At 43.0% G+C, this 27,680-nt stretch overlaps 4 protein-coding genes and 1 long non-coding RNA gene across 7 annotated transcripts; 3 read left to right on the top strand and 2 right to left on the bottom strand.

The window, feature by feature from the left end:
* Nucleotides 1–34: 34 nt before the first annotated feature.
* LOC131887231 (uncharacterized) lies at nucleotides 35–6,984 on the bottom strand. The gene is made up of 2 exons (XR_009374016.1): nucleotides 6,685–6,984; nucleotides 35–478 (listed from the first exon to the last, which is right to left on the bottom strand). It is a non-coding gene; the product is annotated as an uncharacterized LOC131887231 (long non-coding RNA).
* Nucleotides 115–21,292, top strand: LOC131887222 (uncharacterized). Of its 3 annotated transcripts, none has more exons than XM_059235776.1 (6): nucleotides 1,870–2,770; nucleotides 13,259–13,508; nucleotides 15,742–15,865; nucleotides 19,100–19,314; nucleotides 19,879–19,991; nucleotides 20,073–21,292. In XM_059235776.1, exons 2-6 carry the CDS (start codon nucleotides 13,363–13,365, stop codon nucleotides 21,110–21,112), a joined length of 1,638 nt encoding a protein of 545 aa, XP_059091759.1. In that variant the 5' UTR covers nucleotides 1,870–2,770; nucleotides 13,259–13,362; the 3' UTR covers nucleotides 21,113–21,292. The 3 variants fall into 3 exon arrangements, 2 of the variants coding, with proteins under 2 accessions (XP_059091759.1, XP_059091760.1); XM_059235777.1 differs by lacking the exon at nucleotides 1,870–2,770 and adding an exon at nucleotides 7,564–7,702; XR_009374014.1 differs by lacking the exons at nucleotides 19,100–19,314; nucleotides 19,879–19,991; nucleotides 20,073–21,292 and adding an exon at nucleotides 115–595 and having other exon boundaries at nucleotides 1,004–2,770.
* Nucleotides 8,942–11,996, bottom strand: LOC131887224 (phospholipase A1-like). Its single transcript, XM_059235779.1, has 4 exons — nucleotides 11,171–11,996; nucleotides 10,636–10,700; nucleotides 9,712–10,036; nucleotides 8,942–9,420 (listed from the first exon to the last, which is right to left on the bottom strand). Exons 1-4 carry the CDS (start codon nucleotides 11,735–11,737, stop codon nucleotides 9,061–9,063), a joined length of 1,317 nt encoding a protein of 438 aa, XP_059091762.1. The 5' UTR covers nucleotides 11,738–11,996; the 3' UTR covers nucleotides 8,942–9,060.
* Nucleotides 21,293–22,299: 1,007 nt separating the features above from the next.
* Nucleotides 22,300–23,752, top strand: LOC131886263 (squidulin-like). The gene has a single exon (XM_059234543.1). The coding sequence runs from the start codon at nucleotides 22,775–22,777 to the stop codon at nucleotides 23,273–23,275; it is 501 nt and encodes a 166-aa protein (XP_059090526.1). The 5' UTR covers nucleotides 22,300–22,774; the 3' UTR covers nucleotides 23,276–23,752.
* Nucleotides 23,753–25,589: 1,837 nt separating this feature from the next.
* Nucleotides 25,590–27,513, top strand: LOC131886351 (facilitated trehalose transporter Tret1-like). Its single transcript, XM_059234647.1, has one exon. It carries the CDS (start codon nucleotides 25,628–25,630, stop codon nucleotides 27,095–27,097), a length of 1,470 nt encoding a protein of 489 aa, XP_059090630.1. The 5' UTR covers nucleotides 25,590–25,627; the 3' UTR covers nucleotides 27,098–27,513.
* Nucleotides 27,514–27,680: the final 167 nt, after the last annotated feature.

Here is a 27,680-nt window from a genome sequence, read left to right as displayed (position 1 = left end):
ACCAATCGATTTGAACATCACCCAACCTTCCATCAAAACAAACTAGATTGAAAGGACGGGAAAGTCCCAAAAATTCCCATGACAGATTTCTCGACGATAAAGGTATGAAAGGTAATGGACAACGATGGCGATGACCCGGACTCCTTGGCTCCACTCGATGGCGATGACCCGGACTCCTTGGCTCCACTCGATGGCGATGACCCGGACTCCTTGGCTCCACTCGATGGCGATGTCCCACCCTCATCCTGGATCCAACTCAACCTACCGCTTCAATCCATCCAATGGTGTCCCAAATGCGGACACTCGCCCCAGAATGTCCTCGCACATTTGTCGGATTGCTTCCAATCGCCGGAAAGCTTCCAGATTAGCCTTGATCCCTGGGAGCCATTCCAGGATAAAGCAACCCGCTCGAGAGTCCCACCTGAGGGATTAGGCTCCAAACAAACCAAGGTCAAGGTCAAGGTCAAACGGGTCCAATCTGAAAAGAAGGTCGAGCGACGAATGACGGTCAAACGAGCCAAGCACGAATGTCCGGTTTGTTTTAAGAAGTTCCGATCTGCGCAATATTTGCCGGATCACATGAACACTCATACAGGTACTATTTCTTTGTCAGGATGCTCCCTTAGCAAGAGGGTTGTAGTATACTCATAATTTGATATGGGTTGGGACGAGTCCAAATTCGACTCTTTTAGATGAACCTGTCGCAATGAATTGTCTTTTTGGTAGTGGTTTTCTAACGAAAACGGGCCTAAGTCCATCAAGGATTAACCATGAAAAAAAACCGGCCATCGATAGATGCATATATTAGCTTAGTAAATAAGATAGAATAACTTAGTAAATAAGATAGAATAACTTTGAAAATCAAACGACTCGTTCGAGCTCCAACATTATTCCCAAATAATTCGTCGGAGTCTCAAAAAAATGGCTAGAAGCTATTAACGCTATATTAAATAAACATGAAAACATTGTTGTAACAGATCCCCCCCAACTCTTCAAATTTCAGGTGAACGGCCATATCAATGCGACAAATGCGACAAGACCTTTCGTAACCGGACCGTTCTCCGACAACATTTGAGTACTCATTCCTTGGCCAAGACATATCAGTGCGATAAGTGCGACAAGACATTTAAACGCCTCGAGAGTCTGCGATATCACGAGTCGTCCCATTCCACGGCGCGACCTTGGATATGCCCCACGTGTGGCAAAACATTCCGCAATGACAAGGACCTCCGGATCCATGAGCGAACCGTACACTCGGACCAAGTCCAGGTCAAAAAGGAAACGTCGGACAAGCCCAAGAGCTGCGAGTTATGCGCAGAGACGTTCAAAAACTACAACGCCTACCATTACCACAAAAAGACCAAGCATTGTTTGGGCCATACTTGTGTCAAATGCGATTTCGTGGCGCCCACACAAGGACAGTTGGACATGCATATGCGTAAGCATACGGGCGAAAAGCCGTTCTCGTGCCGATTTTGTGATAAGAAGTTCACTCGAGCTAGTCTTCGAAAGGTCCATGAGGCCCGTCATACGGGTAATTCCTTGTTTTCGTGCACAACTTGCGGCAAGGGATTTCCACAAAAGAGCGAATTGAGGTCGCATGAGCGAACTCACGAATCGCGTGAAAAAGTGATTGCGGAACAATTGGAATGCGGCGCTTGTGGCGAATGTGTGGATACGAAAGCCGATTATGAAGTTCATCTGCGGCTTCATCAGCATGATGTGTCGACTTTAGGTTCGATCCCGGAACAAAACATTGGACCCACCGAAGACATTTTCCAAGACATCAACGAGAGTGAAGTGTTAGGAGCCGAACATCAATCGTCTCTGGATTACAATCCCTGCCTGGCTATGCTCAAAAATGAATAACCGATCCAGCAATCGCAATTGTGTGTAATCACAATGAAGGATATTTGATGCCCAGGAAGCTGGGATCGAATTTCTTTTTTAGAAATCATCCGTTGGCGTCGTCAGTCAGTCGGGCTGTGGTTGGGCTAGTATTCCTTCCATCTACGGTTGGATTTCAAGACATCTGTGATCTTGGCTAGAGTAAGGTATGAAGGAGCACTTATTAGCAACGCCCGGGAAGCTTCCAATCAACGCCATATGGACAAGCCCTCCTGCTCCCCACCCCTATCGACATACTCACGAACCCAGCTTCTATGTCCTTCCTTGATGTTGCCTGAAGTTGCTTCTCAGCCCACAAACCATATCCTGGCAACTCCTTTGGTGGATAACTCGATTCCTGGAATGGATCCCCGCGCTTGCAATATCCTTATCATGTCCTAACTACTACTCCGTTCTAGCTCATTCCAAATATACACGTTAATACTAATCATATCCATGCATCAAGTACTATTTCTAATCTTCCCAAGAACGCGCGCGCACGTTGTTCTTATTTCAGTTGGTTTTTGGTTCCAATTGAGCTCAGGTAAGACGCGTCGCTCTTTCGCTCCCAGGCACTCCCTTCTGATTCTTCCTTCCCTTTTGGCCCGGTGTTCTGTTCTGTTCATTGCATGTGAGCGAGGAAAAAGCGTAGACGTTTTCAGTTGTTCTGCGGTGCTTCTCGTGTGCGAACGAGGCCTCCACGGATAACAGTAATCCCGAGTGTTTCCCTTCAAGATATTTGAAAAACACAGTGTGAATCTTAAGTTGGCTTGGATCGTTCTTTCCTTTACAATTGATCAAGGTGATTTTGTGTCGAAAACCTGTGATCATCAGTGTGGTCGATGCAGTATAATGTAGAAAACTCCAATATGTGGGTTTGAAGGTAAGACTGATTGACCAGGAAGGCCAGGGATCGATTGCGTAATGAGGTCACTTGCAGTTGAATTGCATTAATGGATGGCTGGATTACGTCTCAGCTTGGTTGTTAAACACTAATGGCTTTGGGGAGGATTTGTGCTTGACTCACGGCAATTTTGGTTATGTAACATTTCAGCCGAAAGTCATCTAGTTCAATTCACAAAGAATTGATCGCGTTTCGAGTTGCTGCTATGCTTCTATTGAGTGCTTAAAAGTCTACATTTGCTCATTTGAAGGTTGGCAAATTGAAGTTCAACCTGTCAATGGGCGTTTTGTTGGACAGGTCTTGGTCAGTATGAATTATCACTCAGTCAGTTTGATGGTTATTTAAGTAAGCAGCCGAAGAAAAGTTTGTGGCCCCCGGGCCCCAATTATTATGGTCAGGTTGACCTTGGAACCAACTTGACCGACAAAGAATCTTCCACTTTAGAATTCAGTTCAAGAGAAATCCAACCTTGACTATCATTCTCATCCATATTAGATAAGGTTAGATTCCTTGTTAACTGCTTTGACGAACATACCCTTTCTGCCAAAAAAAATCATTTTTTCATAGACATACTCTAGTTTTTGTTCACAATAACCCTCCAGGGTGCTTCAGAAACCATTCTTCATCGAACAGTTTATGTAGTTATATAGATCTATGGCTATTCTACATTATGTGCATTCCATCATTTCTATCTTTCTTGTGAGAGAGTATTCACCGAACGTTATGAAAAAAGTCTCACCAATTAGGCGGATTTTAAGAGTGATATGCTCAATGGGTATCGGTAAACTAAATTTAGGGTATAGGAATTTGATCATTTGACACGACTAACTTCATCGTGTGTGCGTGTGTGTTTCTGTATGAGGCTATTGGAACGTTTAGAAGCCATTAGAGATCTAATGGTTCGAAATTTGGAAATCAAGGTGGACTGCAAATCATCATACCTTCATCTCGTCTACCGTGATGCGTAGCCAATGAATCCCTTCATCATTAGTAATCGAGGGGAAATCAAGCTGACATCACCTCCAAATTCTCATTCTCCGTTCATTGTCCGTCATTCTTCCTTCAATCACGTATAAACGAAAACATTCTTTAAATCCTCTAAATTACAGGCCTGGCCAAAAATTGTTTTCGCAATTTTGAATCCGGATGACCTTCTCGTAAATCCATGGACCTTTTCAGTCCCATGGATGAATCCCTTTGGATGACAAATGTAGATGGGAAATGTCAACTCATCTCGAATATTTTCCAGCTGAGTCTGCATAATTTTGAGGATTTCATGCTCTCAAGCCACAGTTTTATCGCGGAAGTTGCTCCGTGTTTCAATGAGTCTTTGTACGTACATACACGTACGTCATTGTTCTTGAGCAAGATTCGGAGGCGATTATAAAGTGCGTCGTTCTGACAAAACACCATTAACTATTAGCCTCGTAATTAATTCCCAAGGTCTCTGATTGTTGTCCTGAGCTTAAATGGGTCATAGGTTCTAAGGGACAAGACACTATTTTTTTTCAGACTCCTTCCCGTTTGTCTTGCCCTGTCTGATCTAATTGAGGGGTTGGCCTCAAATTGGAGCACTTATTTGGCCAGTTTATTAGCGAATCCAAGCCATAATTGGACTTTCTGCCTTCAACGGCCTGAAATGACAGGGCAAGGTGAAATTCTCACGGTCAAGAGACAATTAAAAACATTTTATTGGAGTCATGTTGGCAATGCTATAAAAGAATTTCGCGGGAAAGTATGAAAGAGTGGCTAGCATCCCAAAAAACCGACGCCTTTTAAGGACACGATGTCAATTAGCACTCACATCCAGTCCCTCAAATCTCAGGAAATTTCACATGTGCCTTAATTGTCCTTGTGGAAATGTCGTCTTCCGGAGACGAAAACAAGGGCAATAATGAAGCGGAAAAGTGTCACCATATTGCTTGGTTTTGCTCAACCATTGGATGACCTGGTTTTTGTTTGACTGGGTGTTGCTCAACTCTACGTATAGTTCTGTGCCTGTCTCAATCCAAATGGAACCGGACTGAGGACATTCTGCTAGGCCTCATCAATCAATAGTTTTGGCACAATGCAGAAACTAACCAGAGCTTATTCAAATACATTTGCCACACCAGAGTCAATCTTGCATTCGTTCTTCTCGAGCTCCGTTTGCCTAAGAATCTAATTCATGCATCAAACAGGTATGGCTCAGTTTTTCAATGTAACACATCTTTTGACGTATTCGGTGTGAAACTATCAAGAAAGGAGCAGCCATCATATCTTGATTATTTTATGAAGGAGGATAGATTTTGGCTGTCTGAGCGTTAGCAAAAGTAATCCAAATGAAACGCAGTAACCCCAGTCATGAACCACTGGAATATGTACGGGTAAGTTGGGGTTGGGAATTAACATTTAAACGCGAGTCAACGGATTGCGTTTGTCATCAAATGAGATGAACCCCTGATCATTACGACTTTGTTTTTTTTTACTTTTAGCTTAATCGAATGATTGAGACAAAAGCTATGTATGCCCCCTCAAAGTTCACTACATAACTCTACAAAATATGAAAGAGGGCTAGTGTTTTCACTCTGTGACCTGTTTCGTGCTGTCCTTCGAGAGGGCACACAACTTTTGATATTATTGTTCGATCAAACTAAACATGGAAAGTCGTAATTTTATCGACCTGCGATCCGTCTCATGAGAAGAAAAATCCAATGCATTCACTATGTTCCAAAATGTTCATTTTAGACCCTAGCATCCCCGTCCATTTTCCACTGGTTCATGGCCCAATATGAGGGTCGTTATCCAGCCAGAAGAGTAAAACAAATTTGCTTATGAGCAAGGGAAGGCCATGTAACCCGATTTCTTTTGTCCGCAGATCTAATTGGTCTGCTGTTGTGTGTATGGGCTCTGGCGTGTATGCATAATAACTCGAGACCAACAGAAGGCATACTTTTCCTCTCGTGCGCAACGATTTTGTCACTTGACCTTGACTTTTCTTTAAGGCCTTCGGGTTGCAAACTTGTAACCACCCTACATACCATTGAGGAGCAACATCCTGGCTTGGCTTTTCGAGGCAAACACTCTCATGTAGCGAAGCCAATGCATGCCCATAGTCCAACCCATAACACAACCCATGCCATGTAGGACAGACAAGCAAGTTGGATAGACCAATTTCGAAAACCAAGGAGAAGCCTCGATATCAGACAATCGTTTTCTGAACTCGCAACGACCTTCACCGAGCTGCTGAAAGGCGAGATTCAGCGTGATACAAAAGCTCGATTTTCTTGAGAAATTGGAATTGAGTCTCAATTCTCAACCATAGAATGTTGGCGAGTCCAAATGGAAACCATGTTGGACAGGGCGAAATGGCACTTTTAGTGCGTAAAATAGGTAGGAAGCCATTGATCTGAACGAGGCACTTCCATTTTCAAATGCGCTAAATCTAAGTGTGGAAGTGATCGCATTTTCTCTGTATGGTTTTGATGAATTTTACCATGCCAGTATTCTATTTCAATCTGCCACAAGTACGGCTCTTTATCAGTTTTGGTTGGACCCTTGCTTGTCTGAAATAAGGGCTCTTGAATCAATTGAAGTCTTTGTCTTTTGTAACGTGAGTTCTCACATGATCGACGGATCCCATTGTTTCCAGATTCATGGACTTCCTGGCCATTCCAACACCAAAAAGGCCAAGTTAGCGTTGAATTCATTTTCAACGAGATTAGTCAATTTCTTGTCAGATGGAAATGACGTTCAAGTTATGTAATAGGCCATCTCGTGTAATGACTAATGAAACATTTCCGAAACACTTGGGATCGATCTCGGTGCTCCATTTTGAGATTATCTTTGAAATCATGAAATCCATTGTACTGTAAATCAAGGTGTCCATCAAGTTTTGGCAATTCATGACTGACCTTGCAACAGGACACAATTGTCCCATGACTTGTCGTTTTGGGCGATTCCTTTTGGATCAATTACACAAAGCTTTAGGTGATGAAAGTCCAGGGCGAGGTCAATGTCTTATTCACATTCAGGTCATGTCAATGGTCTTGATATCGATTATGCTCCAGTGGACATACGTAGTAGAGTAAATTTCGTTGAACCTTGTTTATACAATTCAGATGCTTCCATTAGTAGTGATAGGTCGAGTGTGGCGTTTTTCAAACCCGTACGAGTCGTCACTTTCTCTCTAGCGATTAGCTCCATACACTGCAGATGCATTGAACTCGTTGGAAAGGCAAAACAGCTTCATGCTGATTAAGAAATCATCTCTCGAGGCTCGCTAATTCAAATAATCCAAAGCCTTCGTCCAAGCTTGCAGAGTATTTAACTTTTTTGAACCGAAGCAAAAACCCGTACCCATCACTAGTTTCTGGTTCTAAATCGTGATTTTGAAGTGGTCAGCCGTGTCCGGGATATCCTCTGTGCATTGGTAATCGGCCAGGAAGGATTTCATGCAAAGCTGTGGTTGTATCACAGTCTTACGCAATCTTCTCATGGTTTAGGCGCATAAGTACAGCACAGTCGCTTGGTTTACAGCTAATGCCGAGTCCAAGAGGAAAGTGTGGTTGTTGGCTAGAGGGAAAAAACTTCACGTCTCTTTTCATTAAACCTCTATAAAGGCTAACCACTCACAAATGCAACATATCTCGCCCTCTTCATAAAACAACATAGTTTTAGCTAGTTTTAGCCATCAAATCCCGGGCAGGGAAGTGTACTCGGAATCGCAACGTCTCTCAAAAAATCGAGAGGAAAAGAGAGAGAGAGGGAGAGGATAAGTGTAACTGTTCTTGGGCCTGAATTTCCTACTAGCTGATATGATAGAAATCTTGGGCAATTGGCGAGCAATGTCTGCCTACCAGGCGTTCAATTCCTCAAGATCTCATGAGTGTATCTGTCGCCTCTAGTAGAAATTGGAATGGACATTAGCAGGTATGAAACATATTTACAGTTAACGTTTGGATGTACGTACGTAGTGATGTAATTTCGAGACGCCTCGCCAGTACAAAAAGCATATTTTTCCCACCTTGTTGCTCGCCTGGATGGATCAACGAATAGATATGAGGAAGATGATAGATGATCATAGCGACCAACGATAGCTGGTTCACGTGTGTTCTATGACTGTTAGACCCTCGGAACAGCAAATGTTACGAAGAGCGTTTTCGTAGTTTTTTCTCGAGAAAAATCGATTTAATTGCTGCGCTTTACTGCTTCTGGTACAGAGACCCTGATTAGTTGTGGTTGATTTACCTGCGATTCCCGTTACCAATGGTATGAATGATTTGGGTGTCCGACATTGGATGAATCAAGAATGCAAAGCGAGGGAAATTGGGGTTGCCCCGAGCATTTCCAACATATGAGCTTCCTTACGTGCATTGTAGGTCTCTAAATCTCTAAACATAATGACCCATGATTCACAACATCAAAATAGGATGTACAGATCGCAATCAAGATAAACCTTCTCCTTAGAGCGAAAACAAAGAAAACAGAAGATCAGCAAGACGGTCGTTTCTAGCTTCTTCCGTCGACAGATTTGCCCCTCCAGATTTTTTATGATTCGCTTTTGGCGGTGATGGCGGATGTCGATCTTTCGTCCGTCTTGTTGCTCCTCACCAAAGTCCTTGAGAACATCAACTTGATGATGTGCAATGTGTTTCCAACCTAGAGTTGAAAATTCCAATAGGGTCAGACCAACCAAACAGAATCGTTTTTGGTCCGTCAGGTTTGGTTCATTGAGCTAGTATCAGTTGTGAAGGATTGGATCGACAAATATCTTTGAACGGCTCCACTGTGCTACTACCTATATGGTTTCGACCGTCTGGTTTAATGAAACAAAAGTGAATCCTTTTTCTCCATGATTTTAAGTCAGGTTTCACTTTCTCTCTCTCTTTCTCTCAGGCGCTTTTTGTAAACCGCTTTAGTGCATCCAAGTTCAGTTGATAAGAGTTCCTGAAGTTGAATTAGGCCAAGAAAATACATTGCATACCATCTGATACTTTGACGAATTTGAAACGTGACGCTTCTATTTGTATTTCTGAGTAAGCTTCCTCAGCTCATACTTGTGTCCTTCGGGGTTTCCTGGATTTCTCGAACACAGGAAATAAACATCGAAAGAGCGTTGGAATAATGTTGTCTCCGTGCATCCCAGAATCCAAATAATCTCTTCACGTCTCCATGCTTTCAATTGCATATTTATTTTACCAAAAAAGGACGTTGTGACCTATTGCAATGTACGAGTATCGAGGATGAATAAATTTGGCAACTTCCGACTGTTCGCCCCTGATTCTCGGTCATAAGTTCGTTTGGGTTCGATTGAACGGGTGGCTGTCCGTGCAAAAAGGAGCACTCCCCGTTTCCTCGACAATGAACATGCCTGGCTTTGGATGTTTCGTATCCCAATGGTAGCCCATCGTCACGGTTCCCTTCTTGAGAGGACTGCAGTTTTGGGGGATTTTCTTGGGATTTCCCTGGCATTTCTCGGTGGCTGAACATGTGACCTCTTCAATGGACGCCTCGTACAGTTGCCAAGCCCTCGAGTGTGAGCACGAAATCACGTTGAAAATGTCGTAGCATCCGGGTTGGTTGTGTCCATACGAGCCTTTTTGTCCGGGATAGAAATCGACAGTACCCAAGGGTTCCATTGTTCCATACTGGATTTGAAATAAAAGGAAGAGGAAATGGAGATAAGAGGAAGCCCGGTGTTTGTGATGGACATTTCAACATGTGTGACCAGCTTCTTTTAAGAGTGGCCATAATGTACATTTAGATTCGTTGGTAAAGATCGCACACGATGCCATCTGATTTCACACTCCTTGAGATCAAGAGACAACAAATGTCGCTCATCCTTTATGTCCTCAAGGTCCACCTTCGACCATGAGGCTGGAGTAATAAACTGGAAATAGACCAACGTCAAGGTTTTCCCATTAAGTACAACATCGTACCTGTGGCAAAACTCCCAAATATCTGGCATCTCCATCTGTATGGATATTGTCCACCAATTTGGCATCGTGAGGACCTAGACGTGCATCGGGCTGGATATCTAGATTGTGGAACGGATAGGGCACATCGTTGCAAAAAAGTGGTCCAGCCGGATCCAAACCAGAGAGACGGTCCAGTTGCTTGGTTTTGGGGTTGTCCGTCAGTTTCTTGCCCAAGAATCCACAAGCATGGGCACCCAAACTGTGCCCGATGCAATGGAGGTACAAATTGGGATTGACATCCCGCAAGATCTGTTCCACGATATCGTACATAGCCTGAGAAATATACCTGGAAACGAGAGGGTATTCTTAGTTCCCAAAAGAGATTGGAGCGACGGTCCTTGTCACGTTATTGAATTAGTTAATTAAGCGTATTTGTGTACGAGAGGTTGGCAGCTAAGTTCCTCCATTTCCAAATTGACTCTGATTGTTCATGAAGCGCTTCGTTCGGAAATTCGAGTCATCTCGATCCAACTTCTCAGGAGGGTTCTATTATAAGCACAGAGTTAAAATTATCTTCCACCCACTGCATAACACCATGTTTGAACACTGGTTTCGACGAATGAGATTTAGATGAAACCAAGGAACCATTGAAAACCAGACATTCGAACACCTTTTTGTCACCAACACCAAACCTTTGGAGGCCCTCTTAATTGTTTCTTATCCTCGCGATAAGCTGTGACTTCAAACAAAAGCTGTTGCAATTGGTATCAATAATCTTACTGCACTGATCTTTTCGTTCGAACTTCACCAACTTGTAGTCCCTAATTTAGAAGATAAAACATACATTCACAGTTATCGAGTTCCTTGGCTCCAAAAGCAACGTCGTCAACCAGCACAATTCCAATAAATAAATAGCAATAACAATATTAATAACATCCATCTCACCTTGTATTGGAAGCCGCCCTCCAGAAATTGACGATATCATACATGCCATGGCCCCAACCCACAATCTGCGGAAGAGTTGTTAAAAGAATGTATGAAAAATTTGTTCGTAAAGAGTCATGATGAGTTTGACAATGGCAGCTCATTTCCAAAGGAACCGAGGAAGACGTGCGAGGCAGGTAAAAAAACACACCCCGAGAAGAACAATCCGACATTGGATCTGGTAGCAACTTAAAATTTAGGAAGGAGCCATTCATTGATGGTTTGATATGTTTGGATGTGGCGTTAGTACGAGGTACAACATAATGGCTCAGATGATCCTTTGTTCAATTTTGAGGAAGATTCTGCTACGGTAGGACGAAGGAGCAGCATGAGTTTTGGTGTCTCGATTCGATCTTGAATATCGTTGTTCCGGTGTTGGCACATCTGGGATCGGTTTTTAATCAGACTGAATTTCAAAGATTACGGTGAATGGTGCTCAACAAGAGTTCATGACTGGTGCATGTGGGTAGAGGGACTCAACCAAACATTTACTCACGATGGCGGCAGTGTTGGGTTCCATGGCCATGATCTCGCTTTGCATCTCGTGAAGCCATTTCGTATCGAAGTATTTCAGAAACCCATGGATGAGAATGATGAGCTTGTCCACTTTTTTGTGTGTCTGAAACTCGGCCAAGCATCCTGAGGTCTCATTGTTGGGCAGGTACGACGAGTTCAATAGACACGTCACGTTACTCGGAAGGTACAACATCATCTTGGGTTGAACCCCGGCACTGCATTCGGGCACCCCCAGCACGTCGAACGGAGGTTGATTGGTGAAGGTCAGGTTATTGAGTTCAGGGCAAGAGATGTTGTGCTTCACGAAGCCTACAGCTCGGAGTTGAGAGAGCCTTTGCTCATGAGAAAGATGATGGTCATGGTACCATTGACCTTGAGGAGCTGGCTCACTCCATGGTCCCTCCTCGTGCAGGTCCCTTGAGGCTAAAGTTTGAGCTGATAACACTATCAGGACAGCAATTGGGAACAGACTTGAACGAATGAGGGCCTTCATCAAAGACTCATTAGCACCAGTTTGGCGAGGTCCAACATGGAATGGTTGGCTCATGGTGCCCACACAGTTCACGTCCTTTCCGGTGATTGTCTTTGAACTGGTTAGGAATAATGGTTGTCCAATTGAACCTCACCTCAAAAGTACGTACTGCAACGATTCCCGAGGGTAATTGAGTTATACGCGATCTCTTGTTGTCAGCTCCATTGCGAGCTGCAATAAAGTCGTCGTCGTCACCACCACCACCACTGCTAGGAGGGAAATATACGTAACACTGGTCTCTGTGTGTTTAGCTCCATCCAGACTACGCACTGTTGACAAAATTTGGGGGTATTAGCCGTATTAGCCCATCTCGGGACGTACAACGGTCATCCACTTGGATGTGGAAGAGGGGGCAAGGAAATCCTAAATACTGAGAATGAAAATGGTGTCAAGTAAAACTTTGGAAAAACTAAATCCTTTTGGCTTTAACTCATTGTATTATTTGTTCTATCCATTGGCACAGTTGATCACCTGGTTACCCTTATTTAGATAGCTTGAGTTTGTAGCCCTTGCTTTATGCGTACGAACACAACAAGGGGGGGGGGAAATGTGAATGGGCTCAAAACTTTTTTTGTCGTACTGCACTTTTGATCTTTATTAGTTTCTTTGAGATCCATTTCTTTGGGGGGGGAGGGGGGGGCAAATTTTTAAAATGAACGGAGCAAAGTACCGACAGAAGTAGTTCTCTCGGACAGAATCTTGATTTTTCTGGTGTAGATCTGAATCGTTGGCAATGCTCGACATGTACCACAAAAACCATGCAAATTATCTTGATTGAAATGGATCGTTCTGAGTTTTGATTTCGCGGTATGAGTTTTCCTTGACCAGATCAACTTAGATATCCGAGATGCCCGGTACTGTGTCAGAATCTTTTGGACCCCTGTCGCCTGCTCAGGGGTCACATTGTTCATTCTCAGCATAGTGGGGTCGAGCCTCTCGAGACACACATATCCTGGCGATGACACCTTTCTTCAAGATGTCTGCAGAACAGATGCTCGGAATAATTTCAAAGACACACATTCTTATGTTACAAGTCAGCAGCCGTTGCTTCCCCTTTCTCTTGGGCTTTAGAGAGAAGCTCGTCGTCCCCTTCAACTTTTTCGCCCCCTGAGCTCCACAAAGGTATTGCGACATTCACCACGCAAAGTCACCGCAAATGCGTAAAAAAGACAGGAGATATGCTATAACGGAAACTCGCTCATATCGGCCATTTCTTCAAAGCGTTGGCTCACCCATTGTGTACGTGATTCCTAAATTCTTATGAGCAAATGTACTTTACTGCTAATGGATAGATTACCCCCATTACCTTCTCCATCCCACAATTTGGTGCCTGATTCTTCTGCTCAGCTGTTTCAGGTTGATTAGCAACTCCTTGAAATGAATCAAAGCCCAATTAATGCTGAAATAAATTCTTAAGAGGATTTTTAGAAAACGTACGGTACCTCTTCCCGCCAAGTTTTGAACATATCTTTTCAGTAAAATCGTACCTGCCGCTTATGTATCAGTAATTCATGGCTAAATTCCTTTTCATTCCAGTCATTCGTTGTTGCTTCATCATTTTACCCAAGTTCCAATTGGAGGTCATCATGCTCTGCTCTCCAAGTTCGTTCAAGAGTTGCTTCAAATAGAGCGTGATCCAAATGGGGCCGTCATTTCATCTAGTCAACACCGCCAAAATGAAGACCTTGTGCCTGATCTTGTCCATTGCGGTGGTGTTCAACCACATCCAAGATGTTCACTCCCATGGGAGATTAATCGAACCACCATCGAGATCTACAATGTGGAGGTGAGTGGGAAAGCGCCGATGCAGATAATGTTTTAACGCTTAGGATCTTGCCCTATCATCGTTTAAACACTTAAACGCTATACGTTCTTGGAAGAGCACATATGAGCAAATTTTGGAACTTTCGGGAGCATTTTGAAATATCCACCATTAGATGGAGGCAAGCGATTTGAAGTGTCATGGTGCTGTAATTTGGACAAGAATAGATCGCCCCTCAAGGTTTGGTTGGATGTATCTAAGTAATATTTTGACGCTTTGGAGTTGATCTCTTCTTGCTTCTATCTGTTGTTTTTTAAGGCATCTAGCTAAAAAAGGAATTTTGTTTTAACGAATTTTTCTTTTAATGAATTCATGGAAGAGCACAATCGTGCTCCAGGCTTTCATCAATTGGAACTATTTGTGTCAAAAGTCATGGACTACCCCATTTTGTCCTTGAAAACTCTATCTGACCTTCATTGCTGCTAAAGAGCCCCTGAATGGATTAAGTTGCAAGTGATTTTGAATGGAACGTAAAACATTAACAAGCTAGTAAAGACTTTTATGACGATACCCGTGGAACGAACAGATTGTTCCCGATGGACTTCAGTCCATTATATCCTTAGAGTTTTGTGAGCTAAACACACATGCGTACGCTCTTGTCGAGATCTTTCCATAAATGAGCAGCACAAAAAATGAGGGATTTGTCATTTTTATTGAAGTGCGTGCATGATAATTTTTAACATGCTAACACGGTCTTTATAATTACTAGGCATAAATGAAATTAAAAGTGGCAAAAATGCGTACAAAACGTACAAGAGAAACGATATAAGTTCTAAAGAAACTTCAGAAATGCAGACATAAGTTCCATTTTGTCATTTAATCTGTCTAACAGAATCATAATCAAAATTGTAAAAAAGGTGTGGTAAGGAAAAATGCTAAATGGTGAAAATGCAAAAGAACCTCTTAAAAGGGAGCATATAATTAAGCGATTGGAACTCTATTCTACTGAATGATTGTAACACCTCTGTCATAAACCACGTTTGCTTTAGATCATTGCATTAACGTACTTTTAACAGTATGTCGTTAAAGCTGAAGAAACTTTATATTGCAAGGTTGTACAAAAAGCGAGATAATCATGTTGGTCGTAAAAAGTCACTCGGAACAATAAGAAGTATAAAATGGGCAACAGAGGTAGAATTGTCTGTCAATTGTTAGTTAGCACATTCATTGGTGTTAAAAAAAAAACATCTATGAAAACGTTGAAAACTGCAAATAGGCAGAGTACTGTAAAAGATCGGAAAAGTGAAGAAGAAAAAAGCTAACTTTTTGAGTAACATCTTTGTTATTCTTTTCTTATTACCATGGTTACACTTTAATACATTTTGTGTAGCTACATACGATTCCATCGTTCTCATGTTCCAGCAAAGCAAGCTTTAAAGAGGAAAAACAATGGAGCAAGTCGTGGGAGCTTTCACAAGCCCTAAAACTGCATCTGACCAAGCTCACTCTTGTCTTTTGTACATGAACACATGAATGGGAAGCTCTAATCTGACTTTCCACTTGAGAACGGAGTCTGTCAATGCAGTGTTAAAAGTGGGGCATTCTACATTGAGCATGTAAAGACTGAAGGGGGGGGAGGCATTACGACATGGTTTCTCTTACTTGGAGCGCACACTTAATGTGTCACTTGGGGTTTTTGAGACGATTATGGGTTGACGTCATTTGTTGACCACGTTTTTTTGTGTGACTGGGTCTTTTTGGTGCAATGAAAGCGAAAGCGGCTATGGTTCGTTAGTGTGTGTACTCACACTATCCTGTGTGGGCGTTTTAAAATGGTCGTGGTTCTCCATTACTCAAATGAACATCAGGGAATGGATTGGTTTCCAAAGAATTGATACAGTAAATCTTCAGAGTTCTAAAGTGTTTTTTTCCTATGGAAAAGTTGGGCATAACCTTCGAAAAAGTCCAAAGTTGGCGAACAGAGATCGAGACAATGCATGGTTAAAACTTTTGTCAACATTACATAAACGTTTTGGGGGGCCTCAAAAAGTTTCAGGTCTTGTTGATGTACCTCAGGTTTATGGAGAAAAAACAAATTCGAAAGCAACATTTCATCAAGTCAAAACTTGGCTTTGTTTTGAATTCAAATCACAACAGCCAAAAGCTTCGAACTTTACATAGTGAAAGTACCTCAATTAAAGGTGGTGTTTCATTTCATGAGCTCACACAGTAGTCACATCTCTCTCTCCCTTTTCAGATACGGATTCAGCACTCCACCTAATTACAATGATCATGAACTCTATTGTGGAGGATTTTCCCGCCAATGGAGCACGAATGGCGGCAAATGCGGCATCTGCGGAGACCCGTGGGATTCGCCTCAGGTAAAAACGATTCCAAGGAAATCTCTCCTCATAGAATAGACCGTTCTTCGATGATAAACACGTCCACAGAGCTGAACTTAGTTCAAGCAAGAAATTCATCGTGATGGAGTTTCTCGCCTTGACAGCAGTTTTTGTCCACTCTCTTACAAATGGAAATTTCTATGCAGTATTTCAGACTCATAAATCTGGTTGGGAAATGATACAATCTTACTTAGAACTTGGGACAACGAGCTAGGATGGGACTTGCGGTTAAAAATACTACACTTCGGATTGATCCAAAAGATGAGGATCACGAGCAAAAACATTGGCACGATCAAGATAAATGTGCCAAAATTGGATGGGGCCTTGAAATGGCAAAAGCATCCTCTTTTCATGCGAAAATTTGACTGCGTTTCATTTCGATGGGAAAGTGTAACTTGCGAACCATCAGAAAATCGACAAAATTTGCATCATGCAACTCTGCCATTTTCTGCCTATCAAACGATAGGGTTGTGTTAAAAGAGCCCACTCTTTTGTTCCCTTACGAGCAAAACAAGGTCCTAATGAAAAGGTTCATGTGCGACCGATTGTTTCAGGGCTTTATTACGGGTCCCGAAAAAAAGAGATTACGAGCATCTCCTCGGTCTTTGACCATTACCCTGTCAGTTTGGCAATGAGTTACGGAACATGTGCTCACAGGAAGTGACACTTAGCAGATAATTTGTTTCTCCGGAAATGAGTCTCTCCATTGTTCCAATGAACGAGTGCAATGCAATCCCTTATTGAAAGAGAGTACAAGTAGGAACAACAAAGGTCGCAAAACAGCCTTCTAGACCTTGAGACATGCCGTATGAATGCTTAAAGAGGCGAGTGACGGGAAATGTCTACAGACAAAATGCGGCAATAAACCTCGAATCAAACGGCAAACCATGCCAGAAACCAAGGAAATGACGGGGTTTTGTTCCAGAAAAAAAAACCTTGTCCTCCCCCTCGTTTCTGCCTTGGACCCAAAGGAGAGACGAAGATCGTTGACGTAGGAGGATGGCGTAGTTAATGGTTTGGAAAATGAGCTCCGAGGGGAACTGTCTATCCGACAGAACGTCCCAACATGAGTTTCTAGCGAGCGTGTAAATAAACAAGGTTCCTTCTACTGTTCGCCATTCATTAGTATGCTCAGTTTTCTACACCCACATTAAAAGCCTCGGAACCAATTTTGAAATCATGCCCGGTTTTGGGACCGAAACAAAGTAGGTTTCGAGTACTCGCTTAATCACTCTTATGCCCAAGGTTAACGACCTTTCAAGGAACATCCACTTCTTGTTTCACCTTTTTCGGAACTAAGTTGGAACAATGCACTCTTTTCTCCTCATCTCCTTACTCGCTCTTAAAATCCTGCAGGCCTTCAATTAGGAAGGTAGCGTTGAAAGTTGTGATTTGCTCCTTGGAAATTTTGCGGTTGGCTTTCAAAAGGGAAAGAGAAGGACGTCCTGTTAAAATGGCCCTTCTACTTATCAGGAAAGTTTATCTCAGGACTCATTTAAGGTCCCCACGGGCAGTATCCAGGGCATGCTGTGGAGCCACAGAACACCAGCTCACAACTATCGTAGCTATTGCACGTACATACGTACATACTGTAGTAACTGTGAACTCTTGCGTCTCCCAGTAGTGTGGTGCACTGTGTCGGAATGCTCTATCGCGATAGCTTTTGGGCCTGAGTGTCCCTCAAAGATGCAATCTCGTTCTTCGGTTGAAATGAATGCACGTCAACCACCACTGGTCCGAAAAGAAAGACCCGAAAGGGAAAGGACCCAATGGCCACACTCCACCCACAATCTTCCTCATGGCACTCAACAGTTCACCAAAATCAAGGGGCTTACTTTAGCTTTGGTTTGAACACGAAGCCCTTCCTTTGTAGGCATTGTCCGAATTTGTTTCCAAGTCTTTTTGACTTTGTTTCCAAGAATGATCATTGCAAACAATAAGACTGAACTTGTTTCGGCTCTATTCGACTTGTGAAGTGAATGAAAAAATAGTAAGATATTAAAGCACGGCACCCTGATTTTGGGTGTTGATCGGAGACAAAAAGTAGCCTGAGACAATTAACTCGAATGAGTAGTGTTACATTTTCCAACGCAAAACATTTCTTTTATTGCATTATTCTGATATCGTTCCACCATTCTGGCTTAGAATCAAATTAGTGTTTACTCAAACGAGCCGTAAATTAAATCAAATGACAAATTCGGTTTATGCATGGAGCAGGTTGGCGGGGCAGTTTGTCTCCATTTTTGCTCGATAAACCCAGGTCATCTGTTAGTTTGCCATTTCACTTTACAATGAGCTTTGACCATAATCATTTTTTGAATAGGCAGCTACACCTATACTTCGGCCCATCTCTATTTTGCAGGCTTGTCTCTCTTCTCAAATTGATTTAGGGATGAGGTACCTCTGAGAGACATTGTCAGCAACCGGCCCAGTTCCAAAAGGAATTGTGTTTACACTGAAACATACTCTTTGCTTTTTTCACGTTGAAGGTCCATGAATACGAATGGAGCTCGTAACAACCGTGCCTTCCATTGATTTTATGAACTTTATCATAGAGGCTCACAAAAGTTTTTGTTTACTTTGCCAGGAACGACTAGAACATGATAAAATAGAGCTCTCTCGTGAGTCACGATCGAACTATAAAACCTCCCACATAATCTAGTATTTGATCTTGGATTTACGACTGACCGGACTCTCCAGCCCGAGGACATCATTATGCAAGGCCATGGGATAAATCTTTGATCTTTTATTGAGAGAATCCCTCTTGATTTGTTGGACCAAGGCCAGCTGCAATTCCAGAGCTTATCCCTACCATCTTTCCGAAGTCAAGTGTGTCTGCAGATAACGAAAATAACGAAGGCCCGGTTTTGACAACCAAAGAAAGGAACCTGCATTGCTCATTGGCCAAGCACTAACAGTTTTATTACGAGATCCAGACAGCTTAAGGCAATATTGTGTGTGTGCGGTACTTTTCACCCCAGACAGTTGTACTTTTATTGCTTCTTTCGGGGCCGTCTCAAGTGAACCCAAAATGGAGTTGGGTGGACTCAACAAACTCACCTATTATGAGTCCATTGCCACCTACTTCACCGACAAGGCAAAGTCACTAACGAGGTTTCAAGTTGAAATTGCTGGAATTTCAGGGACATGCTCAAAGCATTTATCAAGATGAGCGAAAGTATTTTAATTGAAATATTTTTTTTCGTATTCCAGCCCCGTCCTAACGAAGCAGGTGGAATGTACGGGAAAGGCGTTATCGTTCGAAAGTATCAGAAGAACCAAGCAATCAAAGTACGTGTGGAGCTCACCGCCAATCACATGGGATACTTTGAGTTCCGTATCTGTCCCAACAACAATCCCAAAAAATCAGCTAGTCAGAAATGTTTGGACCAACACGTCCTCCAAAGCGCCGATGAAGGAGATCCGAGGTGAGATTATAGCAGGGAGAAAAAATACATACGGTGGCACAGTACCAGCCTCACCTCAAGTGGGACCATGTGTTTTTATGAGAGAAACAATTTATTGTACTGGCATCCTTGAACTACTTCTTGAGCGCTTTTCCGGAACCAGAGAGACGGCTTTGTTCTTTGTTCCACATGAAAAGAACAACAACGTGAGCGCTTTCTTGGTGAGATCCATATTTTGTTGGAATTGCGACTCATTCCTCTTTTGGAAAACAATTTTGGAAATGGAATGCAGACAATCTAGAGACTGTTCATCAGAAAATATGCTAGGCATACACTTAACCGAATTCCATCAGAAAATCAGGTAGCATGGCAAGGCAGCATTAACCGTTGTCAAAAGAGACGTCTTGGTAATCCATCACCCGATGTCGTTCGATTCTCAAAACAGCTTTCATCTACATGTCAAGCACTAACCACGCGTTCGCCCCAGAACATCAAAAGGAACACACAATAAACAAGATCCTCCCTCTTCCCATCGTCCAGAATTAATGTAACATTGAAAAAAGCCTCCACCTTTTTTTCCACCAGATTCTATCCTGGACCCGGAACCAAAGTATTTGAGATGCATTATCAACTTCCCAAGGACCTCACATGTAGCCAATGCGTGTTCCAATGGCGCTACGTGGCAGGGAACAATTGGGGTAAGGCTCAGTACATACCGTACTCACATGGAACGCATGCTTGATGAATGAACCACCTTTCATGCATATCGAATGTTTCAGGTGTGTGTAAAAATGGGACTGGTGCCGTGGGTTGCGGATCCCAAGAGGAGTTTCGTGCTTGTGCTGATGTGACCATCACAGAACCCGATGGAACTGCCAATGATAAGCCCAATCACTTGTCAGATCCAGAGGTCTTTGATCCCTCTGATTTGGATGATGAATACAACGAAATCGAGAATGACGACAGGGAAGTGAACAAGTACCAACCGCAAGAAGCGCCAGAGGATATTGCCACCATCCTTTTGGTTGTTTTTGCTTCGCTTCTGGTACCATCATTATTCTTCGGATTCCTGTTCTTCTATTACCTCCGTGGGAAGGGTTATTTCCAAAAGTACGTGAAAGAAAAGGAATGGGACTTGCCGTCCATGCCCAAGATGGCCTCTGTTCAGTGGCCTTTGTCTAATGTCCAAATTAAGAACCTACCCACGTTCCTCCATAAAAATTCCAAGAGCGGAGCCAAAAGCAAAGCCAATGAGGTGAAAAAATCTGTGTCTGCACCAATCAACGTTCTAAGTAGCACCAACAAGGCTGCTCCACCCACAGTAAGTGCCTCCATTCCGGGGCCTCGACCTCCCCCTAGGGCCAAACGGGTGGCTCCGATCCCGACCCCGGCCAACCAAAGTGTGGTCCCAGTAGAAGCCAGCTCACCATTGAAGGCGGCAGCTCCTCAACCCCCGAGATTGGCCACCATCACAGCTAGGCCACATCCAGTGACACGCCCCACAGCTCCACCTCCAACAGCTCCGTCCCAATCGCCAGTGTTGGAAATCGGCCCACCCATGGCAGTCACAATCAATGGCGTGTCATTTACCAAGACATCCGTGGACTCTCCCGCGGATAGTTGTACTTCAGACTCTGGGTCCAATTATTCGCATGATGGTCTGGTGCCTGCGCAGCCAGCCATGGCGGATGAAGATATTCCAGATTCAATGGAACAAGCTCCTCCATTGCCAGATTGTCCACCTCCTGAAGAATTTGATTGCTCCACGCGAGAGCTTGAACATGAACTTAAAAGGCCAGGTTCGTCATCTGAGGCCTAAGAGTGCTCTATGCGTGTAAATTAACCATCAAAGTCGACAGGTCTTTGCCAGATACATCCGTTGTTGTTATAATATGCTCATTCACTTTGTAGATATGTCCAGCTTGGCTCATCAAACTGAATATTCTTACCTAGTTATGGATCTTTACTGCGAAAAAAGCGATAATAAAGTCCCCACATAACATCATACTATTGGTCATATGATTGACAACAAAAAACATCAAAACAGGGCCCCAGAGATCTGGCCGTTTTAAGGAATGTCGCAGTTCATGGATCCTACACAATATGAACAATATAGAACATGTATTGTGTTAGAGGAACTCGAGTGGCTATTTCTTTATCACTGCAGTATGGACTAGTGCAAGGCTATGGATAGAATGCGGAATTGTTCTTGGGACCCTGCTTAGAACTGTATGCAAGTCAAGGTCTCTGTCTCTCTCTCTCTCTCTGCTTTGATCTGCTTTAGGAATATTGTACCGTAATGGTGTCCAATAGAAAAAAATGCATTTAGTATTCACCACATGTGCAGCGATTAGCCGTAGTGATCCATTTGATAGAACAGTCTTGATAGTTCCCTCCACCATCAGGAGACACAAGAAAGGACCCCGGTTAAGAATGCGTGTGCTTTGAATTATGGAACTTTGAAATGGCTTCACCGCAATGAATGTTCTACACAACCATCCCAAGTTAGCGAGACAAAGACGTGTGCGTGAGTGTGTCTTCGGTCACTTGTACCCGGGCACCCTAGCTCCCCAACAACAAGCCCAATCCCACCTTAGACCCTGCCACTCACACGCCCTTGGGCCAATTTTGGGGGTGATGTTCAGGGCCTCATAGCATGTGAACTTCCGAAGCGCCCAATACGCTTCTGGTTCCTCCTCTCCTTCCTTCTGTGTCTAGGGACCACGCTATTTCCGCAATTCCCCTTTACTCTGTAATGAGGTTTCCCCCCGCAATCCAAGGGCCCTCGTTGGATTCCCGCAAAAGCAGCAGCCAATGAGTCAGGGTGCCACGTGCTTGGAAAGCTGCCAGTGGGCAACAGCTGACATGAGGCTGGCCACATGCACGAATCTGAGACCCGGTCCATGGAAAAAGGAGGGCCTCTTCACTTGGGGTCTTTTACGACTTGTAGAGCTAAGGAGCAGGAAAAATGGGAACCGAAACAGGGCCACTGATAACATGTGGAACTGTGGAATTGACGGGGCTTAGCTCCTTGCCAGGAATGCCATTTCCATGGGAAGAGAACGTAGAACCCAGTTGAAGTCACAGTCGAGCGCGGATCACAAATATACGTATCCTTCACTCGTTGTTCTCTTGGAGGACACCACAATCGCGTCCCCGAGACAGGACCCGCGATTTCATTCCAGTTTAAGTCGCTTGGAATGAGTTAGAGAAACTCTTTCGTAGAGGAAAGAGCACACCTGAATTTCGGTCCCGCTCATATTGCTTCCTGACATTGGATCAGAGACATCGTAGACACATCACACAACTAGTGGAAGACTGATTGATCCTTGGACATTTCAAATCGGTACCCAATCGTGGCGAACAAGTAGCATTTGCACATAGATTAGAATTTGTGCCTTGAATCAAGTTCAGTTTGCTTGCATTTTGTGTGCGTGACAAAAGTCTCCCAACGGACCCCAAAACAAACAGAACATAAACAATGGCAGCATTTATGGTTGGCAAGAGTCTAAAGGACCGAAGACAACACAAGGCCATCGAAGAGCTCTTTGACAATGCCGACAAGAACGGCAATGGGCGGATCTCAGTCCAAGAGTACGTGAACATATTCAGCGAACATGGAATCACCGTAGATCAAGAGGAGGTGGAAAAGATCTCTCAATTGGCCAATGATGCCAGAGAGGTCACAAAAGATGAATTCATTGAATATGCCAAACGATCAGACTTCTTCAAGAGCCAATTGGACAAGACTGACGGTGACTCGGTGGCGGCCAAGCGGGAAGCCGTAGCCAAAGCTGAGCGAGCTTTTAGACTCTTTGACAAAGACAACGACGGATATATCACAAAGGAAGAGTTCCAAAAAATCTCCAAGAAGCTAAGTCGGGAACAAATCGAAGCAGTTTTTGCCAAATTCGACAAGGATGGCGACGGAGTGTTGAGTTTCGAGGAGTTTCGGAAGATGCTGAACAAGGACCATCGATAGAACCAAAAAAACAAGTTGATTTTCACAACAGTAGGGAACGGAATCAAAAATCTTTGGAAGCAAAAATCTTTATCCAGTGCCCTCGCCATCCCGAATATATTACAATCACATTTACTAATCCATAAAACTGAATTTCAGTTTCTTAAGACGAACAGTTGCAGACAAATGTAAACCAGACATTAGGAAACTAATGTAGAGGAACAAGTGAGTCCTTATTTCCGGCCTGCTTTTTTAACTACCCTGATGTCAATTTAAATGCAATAGCCAGTAATCATGAATGAATGACTCTTTTCGTTGCGCTGACTTTCTTAAGTTTCCCAACTCCCAAACGTAAGACACAAAACAATGGCCATTTAAATATCGAAGCCCCGTATTTACTCCATCCAGTATAAACAGCTTTCTCCTCATAAAGCAGCTAACCATTTGTATCTAACACATTCATAAAACCAATCGAATAGAATAAAAGTATAAATGTTGGATGTACGAACGTTTTCTAGTGAGTCCTTGTTAAATGTTCAGTTAGTTTACTAGATTTTGACCACAACTGTGGAAAGACCTGTGTCCTGGTAAGGTAACCTCAAACTGAACTTGCTAAAAGTGTCCATTGCGATAGATCTGAGAGCTTGACATGTCATCGGCTGAATTTGGACGTTGAGCAATGATTGAGAATGCAGTAGAATATGATCACACCGATCATTCAAAAATGTCTTATGCCGTGCAGTTTAAAAAAAAACAAGTTGGTACACCATGTACCCAAAACAGGGCATTAAATGAAATGAAAATAACAAGGTTTTCATTCCTGCTCAAAAAAATCTCTGGTAGATTGACCAACTTCAATGGTTTGTAAGTAAGGACGCTAATCTCGGGAACAAGCAAAAATACAGCTGGTCTACAGTAGGTATAAATTGGCACTACAGGCGACTCGCTTATTTTCCTTTCAAAGAGTAGGGAAATCGAAGGATTGGACAAATGAACGATGAGAGAACTTGCTTCGAAGGCCCATATCTCTCGGAAGTATAGGTCCACGAAGCACCGATAAATCAATGATTCAAGAGTAAACTCAAAATAGTTCGATTGAATGGTATTCAATTCTCAACGAAGACTGCTCACCCTAATGGTCCTGTATTCTAAATTTCGTTTCGCACATACTTTAGAGTTATGGACTTACAAAGGAAGAACAAATTCGAAGCGCTTGAACCATTCATCCTAACCAAAATGTGCACTATATTTGATGAAAAGATTTGACCAAATAGTGAACTTGGGCCCAAAAACTGCCGAAGAGGCAATCAATGTTATGTGGTAATGACTACCTAATCATTATTTTTTTCGGTCAGCTTCATCAGTTTTCTAAATATCAGAGTTGCTTCGACCAAAAAGTAGGCCAATTTGGTGGCAACCATTTCGCAATCGATTTGGCGTCAACAAAGGTGGCAAGCTCTAATACGACACCCTGGGTTAGGAACAGCAGGAGTCATGGAGGTCTCGAAATCGAAATTTGCCATGCTATGCAGAGGAAAAAGCAGATGATCGAAAGCTACATCGTTTATAATTATTCATTTTATTTCGTAAATCAACATCACTTGGTTTTACCGTGAGCTTTTAGAAATATCTCTAGAAATCCGTGGTTTTACCAACCAAATACCTCCGAGGGCCTTTGTGGCGATTATTGTTCTGAGGGAGGGCGCTCAACAACCTCAACAAGCATTACATGAGCATATTTGAGACGAAAAAGATGTCATAGTCATAATCAATAAAATAATAAATAGGCTTTAGTGAAATGAACGGGAATTGCATTGAAATTACAAAATTCTGACTATGGTCAGCCATTCCTTATTGGTGAACTCTAAGCGCCAAGGGTAGATCAAGGAACTCCAAATAACGTTCAATATTGTGAAATTGTATAATACAATGTTATCCTAGTTCAAAATGAAGAGAAACACGGTGTATTCCTAAAAAAAGCTCCTTGACAAGCGACACTTTTGATCAAATGAAAAAAGGCCAAGGCGGATGTACGGACACGGTGTATTCCTAAAAAAAGCTCCTTGACAAGCGACACTTTTGATCAAATGAAAAAAACATTCGTAGCTCGTACAAACCCCCTCTAGGCATTCTTATGCAGGGTTACTCAAACTAAATTGGATGATTCTCTTTTCAATTCATGAATCCGTTAACCCGGAAACTCTCACTCGTTACGACGTCCAGAAGTAACTTGGCAATTTGTTATTTGATCAGTACCACTCGTTCAGCTGAAATCGTTAGGCCTCAGATCAAAAAGTACGCCTTCAAGGACATTCACCAACGACATCACTGGTCGTTCTTGACTAGTCTCTTGACATCAGTTGAACCAGAACCATGTCTAAACCGAAAGGTGGGTTTATTGATCAGGAAGGAGGGAAAGAACCCCAACACTTGAAACATACGGAAGGGTCAACTTCAACCCCAAAGACCATGACCAATGTGGCCATGGTTAGACAAACCCTGGCCAGTTTGGGTTTCTCATTGGGTGGGTTTGCCATGGGAACTGCTGTGGGATGGTCTGCTACTGCTTTGAAGGACCTCAGCTCACCGTCAAGTCCCATTCCAGCTAGAGATGGCGAAGTGGCCCTTATTGGTGCATTAATTTGCCTGGGAGCTGTGATGCAAGGACCAATGACTGGATATCTCATGGTTCGATTCGGAAGAAGAATTGCCATGCTACTCAATTGTCTCCCACTAATCGGAGGATGGGCCATTATCATCTTGGCTTACAATGTGTGGATGCTTTTTGTGGGACGGTTTGTCACAGGTTATGCCATGGGATCTTTTGCCATGATCGCTCCAGTTTACATCGGAGAAATAGCATCACCTGAAATCCGGGGTGCCTTGGGCACTTGTTTCCATGCCTTGTTTGTGTTCGGAATCTTTGTCATGTTTATTTTGGGTGCGATTATGTCGTGGATGAGTCTGGCAATTTTCAGTTTGTGCGCCGGATTGGTCCTGACCTTTGTATTGTATCTCCTTCAAGATTCCCCTACATCGTATATGATGCAAAATCGTCCAGATTTGGCACAGGAGGCCATGAAATGGTTCCTTAATTCCGACGAGATAGAAGAAGAGATCCGTGCGGTCAAAACATCAGTGGAGGAAATAAAGAGCAACAGCTTGGGCTCTCAATTTCGGCAATTGAATATTTGCAGTTCGGGCGATCCGACCATCAGGAAGCCTTTGCTCTTGAGCGTGTTTCTCTTGTCGAGTCAACAATGGTCGGGAATCAATGCTGTAATCACCTTTACCGTGACCATCTTCCAAAGTGCAGGTGCCACTGTGAATCCAAATACTGCCACTATCATCATCGGGGGCGTTCAATTCGTGGCGACCGTGCTCAGTTATTTTACAGTCAACCGAATTGGGAGACGGGTTACACTGATGGTTACCCTGACTATTATGGCTGTTTCATTGATTTGTTTCGGAATTTTCTTCTATCTCCACCAACATCATCCATCGGCTTCTGTGAATCTTGGATGGCTTCCGTTACTTTCCATGGCCATGTTCATCATCTCTTTCAGTTTTGGTCCAGGGCCATTGGCATGGTTATTGTTGGGTGAGCTTCTCTCGCCTAAAATTATGGGCATGGCTGGGCCCATGGCTGCAATGACCAACTGGAGTGTGGGCTTTATAGTCACCCTGTGTTTCCCATTCGTCGTGAAACTTCTCGGAGATTACGGAGCATATTGGATGTTCTCCGCATTTTGCTTGGTCACCTTGGTAGTTGTGATGCGATACCTGCCCGAGACCCGGAATAAAACACTTCAAGAAATCCAGATATCCTTTACCAAATCCTGAGTGTTTCGTGACGAAATATGGATGATTTGTCACATTGATGCACTTTATTTAGTCGAAAATAATCTTATTTGAACAAACATAATAAACTGGGGCGAAGTACGTACCTTCTTTTAAGTCATTGATTTTATCAAATAGATTTGAATCGAAAAATGTATTGAACTTGTTTTCAGAAAATTTTCTGCAGTTCGTGATTGTTCTCTTCCTCACAAAGAAATGCGTCATAATGATTGACAGGATCTCAAAAAGATCTCAAATGTGTTGTTATTAATTTTTATTGAATCTTGAAATATATTTTTAGAACATTGACTTTCTAGTCAACAGTGATTAAATAAGAAGAAATGCGATATTCACATGACAAAAATCCAGTGCGAACTGATGATACGGACACTCATAATGCGAATGATAAAAGCATAATAAACCAGTTGATTTCTTAATAACGATGGATGAATTGGTTAAGTTGGAATTGATGTGCTCAAATGGTTATCAATCCCGTTAAAAGCAATAAGTAATCAAAATGTATCCATCGATCTACGCGATTACTGCCGAAACAATCCCAAATCATGAGCTTTCAATTTGATGCACC

This window comes from Tigriopus californicus, chromosome 9 (assembly GCF_007210705.1).
Source record: "Tigriopus californicus strain San Diego chromosome 9, Tcal_SD_v2.1, whole genome shotgun sequence".
NCBI classification, from domain to species: domain Eukaryota; kingdom Metazoa; phylum Arthropoda; class Copepoda; order Harpacticoida; family Harpacticidae; genus Tigriopus; species Tigriopus californicus.
Note: the sequence above shows the minus strand (reverse complement) of the source record. Positions and strands in the feature narration are given on the sequence as shown.

Bases quoted from the DNA above. Each gene is read 5' to 3' on its own strand.
- LOC131887224 (XM_059235779.1), bottom strand. From the start codon at position 11,737: ATGAGCCAACCATTCCATGTTGGACCTCGCCAAACTGGTGCTAATGAG. The intron at 10,701-11,170 runs GTGAGTAAATGT...ACTCTTCCGCAG, and splicing joins AACCCAACACTGCCGCCATC to ATTGTGGGTTGGGGCCATGG. The intron at 10,037-10,635 runs GTGAGATGGATG...TCTCGTTTCCAG, and splicing joins AGGGCGGCTTCCAATACAAG to GTATATTTCTCAGGCTATGT.
- LOC131886263 (XM_059234543.1), top strand. From the start codon at position 22,775: ATGGCAGCATTTATGGTTGGCAAGAGTCTAAAGGACCGAAGACAACAC.
- LOC131887222 (XM_059235776.1), top strand. From the start codon at position 13,363: ATGGGGCCGTCATTTCATCTAGTCAACACCGCCAAAATGAAGACCTTG. The intron at 19,315-19,878 runs GTGAGATTATAG...TTTTTCCACCAG, and splicing joins GCCGATGAAGGAGATCCGAG to ATTCTATCCTGGACCCGGAA. The intron at 19,992-20,072 runs GTAAGGCTCAGT...CGAATGTTTCAG, and splicing joins CGTGGCAGGGAACAATTGGG to GTGTGTGTAAAAATGGGACT.
- LOC131886351 (XM_059234647.1), top strand. From the start codon at position 25,628: ATGTCTAAACCGAAAGGTGGGTTTATTGATCAGGAAGGAGGGAAAGAA.